Consider the following 10958-nt stretch of genomic DNA (forward strand, 5'->3'; position numbering starts at 1 on the left):
GTCATTTAGCAGACACTCTTATCCAGAGCGACTTTCTCATCCTGTTGCTTTGTTCTCCATCGTCTTTTTATATAGTGAGCCAACATGTTGTCAGCGCTTTTATTTCCCTGACTGATCAAAACTCATTTCCTCATGCTCTCTCTCGTCTCTCTGCAGCAGACAAACAGTACAGTGAGCAATATGTTTGGAACATCAAATCGCAATAGAATCACAGTATCGAATCGCAATACATATAGAATCGCGATAATCACAGTACATATCGTATCGGCACCTAAGTATCGTGATAATATTGTAACGTGATGTCTCTGGTAATTCCCTGCCCTAAGCTCAATAGTCTATAATCAGGGGTGCATCTCAATAGTTTAGTGGCTTCCTCCCCTTGTCTCTCTTTGGCTAGCTTTAGTTGATCATACTACCTGGCTGGACTATACACTCAGGGTGAATCTCAATAGTCTACAGTTGCCTCCTCATCCTTCATCTGCACTGATCTACAGGCCTCCTGTAGCTCAGTTGGTAGAGCATAGCGCTTGCAACGCCAGGGTTGTGGGTTCGATTCCCACGGGGGGGGGCAGTATGAAAAATGTATGCACTCACTAACTGTAAGTCGCTGGATAAGAGCGTCTGCTAAATGACTAAAAATGTAAAATGTAAATCTGAGAGAAATGGATAGCTAGTTATTGCCTTCATCCCAAATTGCACCCTATTCCCTATGTAGTGCACTACGTTTGGCCTGTATATTTATCAAAAGTAGTGCACTACATAGGGAATAGGGTGCCATCTGCGACACAACCATCATGTCAGTGCTGATTTAAGGTCTGCCCCTTATTCCCTATATCAATGATCAAGTCTGACCCTCCGAGGTCCGGACTTCCACTTTTTTTCTGTTCTACCTTAGAATTAATTGCACCGACCTGGTGTCCCAGGTCTAAATCAGTCCCTGATTTTATTTATTTATATATATATATTATTTATTTTTTTAAGCAGTTGAACTAGTTTCGAGGTCCAAATTTGAATTGAGGGCAATATATAGGGCAGCAGGTAACCTAGTGGTTAGAGCGTTGGGTCAGACGCCGAAAGGTCGCTAGTTCGAATCTCCGAGCCGTGCCCTTGAGCAAGGCACTTAACCCTAATTGCTCCAGGGTTGATAATGGCAGTCCCTGGCCGTGACCCCACTCTCCAAGGTTGTCTCAGGGGGAGTTGGGATATGCAAAAAAAACACATTTCCAATGCGTATAATACACACTGAAATAGGACAAATGTAAGCCCCACGAAATATATTATTATTATTATTATTATTATTATTATTATTATTATAGTTGTTATCCTCCTGTAGCCTGTTCCAGATGTCAGGAGGAATAATGAATGTGTGCTGAGCAATCAGGGAGGGAAGAAAGTGTGGAAGAGAAGGAGAGAGAGAGAATAACAAAAAACGGGTCACAACTCCTGCAGCTCTGTCACACGCTGGGTCTGTACATAGTCAACTCCTGCAGCTCTGTCACACGCTGGGTCTGTACATAGTCAACTCCTGCAGCTCTGTCACACGCTGGGTCTGTACATAGTCAACTCCTGCAGCTCTGTCACACGCTGGGTCTGTACATAGTCAACTCCTGCAGCTCTGTCACACGCTGGGTCTGTACATAGTCAACTCCTGCAGCTCTGTCACACGCTGGGTCTGTACATAGTCAACTCCTGCAGCTCTGTCACACGCTGGGTCTGTACATAGTCAACTCCTGCAGCTCTGTCACACGCTGGGTCTGTACATAGTCAACTCCTGCAGCTCTGTCACACGCTGGGTCTGTACATAGTCAACTCCTGCAGCTCTGTCACACGCTGGGTCTGTACATAGTCAACTCCTGCAGCTCTGTCACACGCTGGGTCTGTACATAGTCAACTCCTGCAGCTCTGTCACACGCTGGGTCTGTACATAGTCAACTCCTGCAGCTCTGTCACACGCTGGGTCTGTACATAGTCAACTCCTGCAGCTCTGTCACACGCTGGGTCTGTACATAGTCAACTCCTGCAGCTCTGTCACACGCTGGGTCTGTACATAGTCAACTCCTGCAGCTCTGTCACACGCTGGGTCTGTACATAGTCAACTCCTGCAGCTCTGTCACACGCTGGGTCTGTACATAGTCAACTCCTGCAGCTCTGTCACACGCTGGGTCTGTACATAGTCAACTCCTGCAGCTCTGTCACACGCTGGGTCTGTACATAGTCAACTCCTGCAGCTCTGTCACACGCTGGGTCTGTACATAGTCAACTCCTGCAGCTCTGTCACACACTGGGTCTGTACATAGTCAACTCCTGCAGCTCTGTCACACGCTGGGTCTGTACATAGTCAACTCCTGCAGCTCTGTCACACGCTGGGTCTGTACATAGTCAACTCCTGCAGCTCTGTCACACGCTGGGTCTGTACATAGTCAATGGTATGCTTCGAGGGGACTCCTATGGTAGGTACACCTACAGCTCATCTCTTGGCAGTAGTACTTTATCACTGATCTCAACCCAGAGTCTCTCAGAGCGTTCACAGTCAGCCCACTGACACCCCTATCAGATCACAGCAAAATCACGGTCTACTTGAACAGAGCAATACTCAATCATGAGGCATCAAAGCCAAAGGAACTGAATAATATTAAGAAATGCTACAGATGGAAGGAAAGTAGTGTAGAAACCTACTAAAAAAAAAAAAAAATTAGGCAACAAAAATTCAATCCCTTTTTTGACAACTTCCTGGACAAAACGTTTCACTGTAATAGTGAAGGTGTAATCTTGGAAGTAGAAAACCTAAACAGTATATTTGACCTCTCAGCTTCCCTATCAAATCTAAACATTTCAAGCAGACAACCTAAGAAAATTAACAACAGTGACAAATGGTTTGATGAAGAATGCAAAAACCTAAGAAAGAAATTGAGACACTTATCCAACCAAAAACATAGACTCAGAAAACCTGAGCCTATGGTGAATCACTAAAACAATACAGAAATACACTACATAAAAAGAAGGAACAGCACGTCAGAAATCAGCTCAATGTAATTGAAGAATCCATAAACTCTAACCACTTCTGGGAAAATTGGAAAACACTAAACAAATAACAACACAAAGAGCTATCTATCCAAAATGGAGATGTATGGGTAAACCACTTCTCCAATCTTTTTGGCCCTATAACAAAGAACAAACAGCAAAAACATATACATGATCAAATACAAATCTTAGGATCAACTATTAAAGACTACCAGAACCCACTGGATTCTCCAATTACATTGAATGAACTACAGGACAAAATACAAACCCTCCAACCCAAAAGGGCCTGTGGTGTTGCTGGGATCCTCAATGAAATGATAAAATATAAAGACCACACATTCCAATTGGCTATACTTAAACTCTTTAACATCATCCTCAGCTCTGGCATCTTCCCCAATATTTGGAACCAAGGACTGATCACCCCAATCCACAAAATTTGACAAATATGACCCCAAAAACCACCATGGGATATGTATCAACAGCAACCTTGGGAAAACTCCTCTGCATTATCGGTAACAGCATGCTTTCCTCAGTGAAAACAATGTTCTGAGCAAATGTCAAATTGGCTTTTTACCAAATTACTGTACGACAGACCACGTATTCACCCTGCACACCCTAATTGACATACAAACAAAAACAAAACAAGGGCAAAGTCTTCTCATGCTTTATTGATTTCAAAGAAGCTTTGACTCAATTTGGCATGAGGGTCTGCTATACAAATTGATGAAAAGCGTTTTTGGGGGAAATACATGTTGTATTGGATTTGCACCAGACAATACTTTTTATTCAGGACAAAAAGTTAATTGCTTTGCCACATTTTTTGCAGTGTTACTTTAGTGACTTGTTGCGAACAGGATGCCATTTCTCACTCCTGAACTTATTTAGGCTTGCCGTAAAACAAAGGGGTCGAATATTTATTGACTCAAGACATTTCAGCTTTTCATTTTTAATTAATTTGTAAAAAGTTTCTATAAACATAATTCCACTTTGATATTGTGGGGTATTGTGGCAGTAATATTTGCGGTTTCTCCCTCACCCAGAATAATTCCCAGCTTTATGACATTAGTAAATGCTCAGAAGTTGGGAATTGATTCAGATGTTTTCTTTAAAAATAATATGATCTTATTTTTGAGTATTTCTCACAGTAGAGGAAAAAATGCATCTCTGTCTCTACCTCCCCTGTCGTGCCACATAGACGCTCCTCTTTGGGTAGCCATGTGTTTTTCCTATTTTCTACAGCCAGTTGGTGGCTGAGCCTGTATTTGGTCAGGATCTGTCTCTGTTTTGTATCTCTGACAGAGTAGAGATATTCTGCCAGTTTGTATTCTCTTTTGAGGGCCAAATAGCATTTTAGTTTATTCTGTGTTTTTTGTTTCATTTTCCCAATTTGTCAAATATGAGGTTTTAATTTCTGTAACAATCTGAATAATTTCCCTAATTTCCCTCTGGGTTTGGATAATAGGGTTGTTTAGTGTTAACAGCTGACATAGGGGACTCTTTTCAGGGGTTCAGCTTTGGATGTTTTGGGGCTTAGTTTCAAATGTTTCCTAAATGTTACTGTCCTTTTCTTTATATTTACAATTAAAGGGAATCGTCCGTGTTCCGCTCTGCATGCATTATTTGGTACTTTCCTTTGGATATTTAGGATGATTCTGCATAATTATTTATGTAGATTTTTAGATTGGGTTTGTCTCCCAGTGCTTATAATCATAATTACAGGTTGAACCCCAAACCACAGTTCCATAAAGTGCAATTGGTAAAATTACACTATTGAATATTTTACACCAGATTTGGATAGGAGGATTTATTTTTGAGAAATGTTCTTTTTTTATTAAGTATATTGAGTGTTTGCTGCTCTGATTCCTGGCCTTTTTCTTGAAAATCGCAACTTGATGTCGTTTGCCCATTTGATGCTGTATTCCCAAAATAATGTTATGTTGTTCCTGTAGATCTTGCTCTGTTAGTGACAGTAGGACAAGGTCATCTGTGTAGAGCAGGAATCTGACCCCCTCATCTTTGAGGGTTGCTGATCGGACTAACAACACTGATAGTTCGTTGATGTAAACGTTGAACAGGGTTGGTCTTAAACTGCACCCTTGTCTCACCCCTCGCGCTTGTACAAACAACTCTGTTTTATTGTTCAGTTTAATACTACGTTTGTTGTTCGAGTAAATACATTTCATGATGTCATATACTTTACCCACAATGCCGCTGTGGAGGGTTTTGTAATATAATCCATCAGAGCATGCTAATACTTTCCTTCTGCTTTTCTGATGAACATGCTGGTTTATTAGTGTGTAATGTGGTCTGTTCTGGGTTCGAGTAGAAAGCAATTTATTTATTTTATTTTACTCTCTCTCTTCTCTTACTCTCTCTCTCTCGCTCTCTCTCCTCTTTCTCTCTCTCTCTCCCCTTTCTCTCGCTCTCCTCTCTCTCTCCTCTTTCTCTCTCTCTCTCTCTCTCTCTCTCTCTCTCTCTCTCTCTCTCTCTCTCTCTCTCTCTCTCTCTCTCTCTCTTCTCTCCTCTTCTCTCTCTCTCTCTCCTCTTTCTCTCTCTCTCTCTCCTCTTCTCTCTCTCTCTCTCTCTCTCTCTCTCTCTCTCTCTCTCTCTCTCTCTCTCTCTCTCTCTCTCTCTCTCTCTCTCTCCTCTCTACTCTCTCTCTCTCTCTCTCTCTCTCCTCTTACTCTCTCTCTCTCTCTCTCTCTCTCTCTCTCTACTCTCTCTCTCTCTCTCTCTCTCTCTCTCTCTCTCCTCTTACTCTCTCTGTCTCTCTCTCTCTCTCTCTCCTCTCTCTCTCTCGCTCCCTCTCTCTCTCTCGCTCTCTCTCTCTCTCTCTCTCTCCTCTCTCTCTCTCTCTCTCTCTCTCTCTCTCTCTCTCTCTCTCTCTCTCTCTCTCTCTCTCTCTATCCTCTTACTCTCTCTCCCTCTCTCTCTCTCTCTCCTCTTACTCTCTCTCTCTCTCTCTCTCCTCTTACTCTCTCTCTCTCTACTCTCTCCCTCTCTAGACTTCCAGTCATGTCTGATCTGTGTGGCACGCAGGATGCCCATGAAGGAGCGGCCCATTCTGCCCACGCACGAGAGCTTCACCACCCGCCAGGACCTGCAAGGTAACCAATCACAGCACTACGATCATACCCACCTGTCTGGCATTAACCAATCACACAGCCACATAATTATGACCAAGGCAGCCCACCAGACAGTTCTTAACCAATCAGAAGAAAAAAAAAATCTATAAATGATCAGACAGACTGGAACCAATTCCAGAACAGTCAATGACAGATCAAGTGTCTCAGGTTGTCACTGTAAAGAGATGACCGTGGTAGAGACCTGTCTACCAGCCGTATGCCACCAACAAGCCTGGGCAGTACCCACTGTGGTAGAGACCTGTCTACCAGCCGTATGCCACCAACAAGCCTGGGCAGTACCCAAGCACCGGGGTAGAGACCTGTCTTCCAGCCGTATGCCACCAACAAGCCTGGGCAGTACCCACCGTGGTAGAGACCTGTCTACCAGCCGTATGCCACCAACAAGCCTGGGCAGTACCCAAGCACCGGGGTAGAGACCTGTCTTCCAGCCGTATGCCACCAACAAGCCTGGGCAGTACCCACCGTGGTAGAGACCTGTCTTCCAGCCGTATGCCACCAACAAGCCTGGGCAGTACCCAAGCACCGGGGTAGAGACCTGTCTACCAGCCGTATGCCACCAACAAGCCTGGGCAGTACCCAAGCACCGTGGTAGAGACCTGTCTTCCAGCCGTATGCCACCAACAAGCCTGGGCAGTACCCAAGCACCGTGGTAGAGACCTGTCTTCCAGCCGTATGCCACCAACAAGCCTGGGCAGTACCCAAGCACCGTGGTAGAGACCTGTCTTCCAGCCGTATGCCACCAACAAGCCTGGGCAGTACCCAAGCACCGGGGTAGAGACCTGTCTTCCAGCCGTATGCCACCAACAAGCCTGGGCAGTACCCAAGCACCGTGGTAGAGACCTGTCTACCAGCCGTATGCCACCAACAAGCCTGGGCAGTACCCACCGTGGTAGAGACCTGTCTTCCTGCCGTATGCCACCAACAAGCCTGGGCAGTACCCAAGCACCAGCTACCGTTGCTGTTATCACACGTGCTTCTTGAAAAGAATGCCTGCGCCCTTAACATACAGAACCTCACACTCTATATCAAACAGATTATATAGTACTTGGGTACACACACACACACACACACACACACACACATTTTATACTCTTTCAACTGGCTGGTAAAGTATAAAGTATCTGTTGGAGCAGCAACCTATATGTCTGTCTCTCTGGCTGCTACCTGCAACTTTGATATGCGGACAGTACACACACACACACACACACACACACACACACACACACACACACACACACACACACGTGTGATCAGTAGCCTGTCTCTCTCTCTCTCTCTCTCCGCTGTATCTATAGGTAAGATCACGTCGTTAGACACCAGTCATCTGAGAGCCTCTATGAAGCCTGGCTGGGAGGACCTGGTGAGGAGAAGCATCCAGAGGTTTCACCTACAGAACGACGGAGAGATGTCCTTCGCCAAGAGGCACCAGCAAGAGGGTGAGACTACCTGACGAGGGCTGTGTCAAATCAAATCAAATCAAATCAAATCAAATTTTATTGGTCACATGCGCCGAATACAACAGGTGCAGACATTACAGTGAAATGCTTACTTACAGCCCTTAACCAACAGTGCATTTATTTTAAAATAAAACAACAACAAAAAAAAGTGTTGAGAAAAAAAGAGCAGAAGTAAAATAAAGTGACAGTAGGGAGGCTATATACAGGGGGGGGTACCGGTGCAGAGTCAATGTGCGGGGGCACCGGCTAGTTGAGATAGTTGAAGTAATATGTACATGTGGGTAGAGTTAAAGTGACTATGCATAAATAATTAACAGAGTAGCAGCAGCGTAAAAAGGATGGGGTGGGGGGGGCAGTGCAAATAGTCCGGGTAGCCATGATTAGCTGTTCAGGAGTCTTACGGCTTGGGGGTAGAAGCTGTTGAGAAGTCTTTTGGACCATGATTAACTATCGTCGTAGAGAATCACACCACCATCATGTTGATCTCATGGATGGTCAGCCCTTAGCACCCAAAGTAGTTACATTCCTCCAGCCAACATCCCTCAGCTGTTTACCCACAAAAAAAATGACTGCTTTGTTGTTGTTTGAATCCCAGATTGCCTCTTTAACTCGCCCTCCCCCCCCCATGTGTGCCTCCCTCCAGTGTTGCGTCACGGCCAGGCATTCAGCCCCATCTATAGGTTCTCTCTGTCAGACGGGACCATCGTGTCGGCTCACACCAAGAGCAAGCTGGTCCGCTCCCCTGCCACCAACGAACCCCAACTCTACATGTCTCTACATCTGCTACAGAGGTACGTACCCCAACCCCAAAACCTAACCCTCAACTCGTCTCTACATCTGCTACAGAGGTACGTACCCTTACCCCAAAACCTAACCCTCAACTCTACATGTCTCTTATTTCTCTCTAATTTTGTTGCGCACATTTGTTTACATCACTGTTAGTGAGCGTTTCTCCTTTGCCAAGATAATCCATCCACCTGACAGGTGTGGCATATCAAGAAGCTGATTAAACAGCGTGATCATTACACAGGACAATAAAAGGCCACTCTAAAATGTGCTGTTTTGTCACATAACACAATGCCACAGATGTCTCAAGTTTTGGGTGAGCGTGAAATTGGTATGCTGACTGCAGGAATGTCCACCAGAGCTGTTGTCAGAGATTGTCTGTTTGTCTGTCTGTCTGTGTCTCTCTCTCTCTCTCTCTCTCTGTCTCTCTGTCTCTCTGTCTCTCTGTCTCTCTCTCTCTCTCTCTCTCTCTCTCTGTCTCTCTCTCTCTCTCTCTCTCTCTCTGTCTCTCTCTCTCTCTCTCTCTCTCTCTCTCTCTCTTTTTCTCTCTCTCTCTCTCTCTCTCTCTCTCTCTCTCTCTCTCTCTCTCTCTCTCTCTCTCTCTCTCTCTCTCTCTCTCTCTCTCTCTCTCTCTCTCTCTCTCTCTCTCTCTCTCTCTCTCTCTCTCTCTGTCTCTGTCTCTGTCTCTGTCTCTCTCTGTGTGTGTAACCTCCACCTCTTGTATCCTGTGTGTTATCCCCAGAGAGCAGTCAGTGTGTGGTATGGGACCGGGTCAGGACATGGGGCCCGGTGGACAGGGCCAGCAGGTGACAGGGATGGGCCCCAAACCCATGACCCTCAACCCCTCCATGACACCTCCAACCCCGGGGACAATCTCTGGCCTGGTGCCCCAGGGACAGGACACCACGATCAGCTCCAACAGCACGCCCTTCTCCCTTGCTCATGGAGGTCCAGGGTCCAGAGAACCAGGGGTCGGGCCCGGGCCAGGACACATGCAGGGCTACCGCTACGGCTGCCCTCCCCAGCCCATGGGCTACCCCGGAGGGATGCAGGGCGGCATGGGCATGAACCCCCCCAACCATCCCCACCAGCAAGGGGTCAGCTGGAGGATGAGCAGCCCGTCTCGAGGCAGCACCAGCCCAGCCGGAGGCCCCCATCCGGGGCAACAGAATTTAATGCTGTCCCCTAGGCACCGGGCGAGTCCAGGGATGGCAGGGAGCCCTCGCATGGCCCCATGCCTGCACTCGCCCTCCCCTGTGGGTATGTGTGGGTCTGGAACAGGGGTTGGAGGTGGAGGTAGCGGTCCTGCGGCTAACAGTCTTGCTAACAGCCACAGCTACACCAGTAATTCTCTGTCGGCCCTGCAGGCCCTGAGTGAGTGTCACGGGGTTGGACACGGCGGTGGAGGGCACACACACCTTCACGGCGCTGGGGGGCATTTGCACACACACACCCTGGGGTCACCGGACAGGAAGATGATGGGGTCGCCAGCCGGGGTCACGATGGGGGCAGGGGTCAACCCTCACATGATTTCGAAACTTGGCGGTGGTGGTAACATGGATCCTCACGGAGAGCAGGCTCAGGGTGGACAGTGCGACCAGAGACAGATGGACAGACAGACGGACGGGAATGGTAGCAGCGGTAACCACGGTGACATCAAAGAGGAGAGGGACAGCTCCAACGACGGCCCCGACGCGCAGAGCCGTGGTCTCCACGACAACAAGGGCCACACCAAACTCCTCCAGCTCCTCACCACCAAGTCTGAACCCCTCGACACACCCTCGTCTCCCAGTGGAGGAGGAGACCTCAACGACCCTCATGGTCCAGGAGGCCATGCCACATCCCTAAAGGAGAAACACAAAATACTCCACAGGCTGCTCCAGAACAGCACCTCTCCTGTCGACCTGGCCAAGCTCACCGCTGAGGCCACGGGCAAGGAGCTGGGAGAGCAGGGGGGTAACATCAACACCCAGGGGGGTACAGATGGGAACCTCACCCCCAAACAGGAGCCCCTCAGCCCCAAGAAGAAGGACAACGCCCTGCTGAGATATCTGCTGGATAGAGAGGAGAGGCAGACTAGGATGGAGGGAGGAGAGGAGGTGAAGATGGAGGAGGGGGTGAAGGAGAGGCAGGCTAGGATGGAGAGAGGAGGAGGAGAGGAGGTGAAACACCCCCCCAATGTGAAGACTGAGAAACAGGACACAGGATACGATCGCTCTGAGCAGGTGGGTGGCATGACATTTCTCTGATTTTATGCTTTAGTCATAATTGGATGAGTCAACGCCGTGATTTGGGTACGAGTTGACAGAATGAATACGAGCTGTTAAAAGGGATATTTTCATTGGATAGTTTTCTAATGATAGTTGATGGTGAATGAATGGTGGTTAATAAGGGAATACTTCCAGTCATTGCACTAACGCTAGTTAGCAACTTCCTTCAAACTGCACGCAGAGACATAAAAAATCCCTCCCACCCCATACTTTCATACGTTTACAGTTTTGTTTGGGGGAGGGGAAGCTGATCCTAGATCTGTACCCAGGGGAAGCTG

The 10958-nt window shown here is 47.2% G+C and overlaps 1 protein-coding gene across 1 annotated transcript in view; it reads left to right on the top strand.

The window, feature by feature from the left end:
• LOC121569948 (nuclear receptor coactivator 2) overlaps positions 1–10958 on the top strand; it is a 188672-nt gene that overhangs the window by 120053 nt on the left and 57661 nt on the right. Inside the window, 4 exon segments of the mRNA XM_045216619.1 lie at positions 6027–6128; positions 7463–7603; positions 8268–8415; positions 9153–10635. Coding sequence (XP_045072554.1) covers positions 6027–6128; positions 7463–7603; positions 8268–8415; positions 9153–10635 — 1874 coding nt within the window.

This window comes from Coregonus clupeaformis, unplaced genomic scaffold (genome assembly GCF_020615455.1).
Source record: "Coregonus clupeaformis isolate EN_2021a unplaced genomic scaffold, ASM2061545v1 scaf0752, whole genome shotgun sequence".
NCBI lineage: Eukaryota > Metazoa > Chordata > Actinopteri > Salmoniformes > Salmonidae > Coregonus > Coregonus clupeaformis.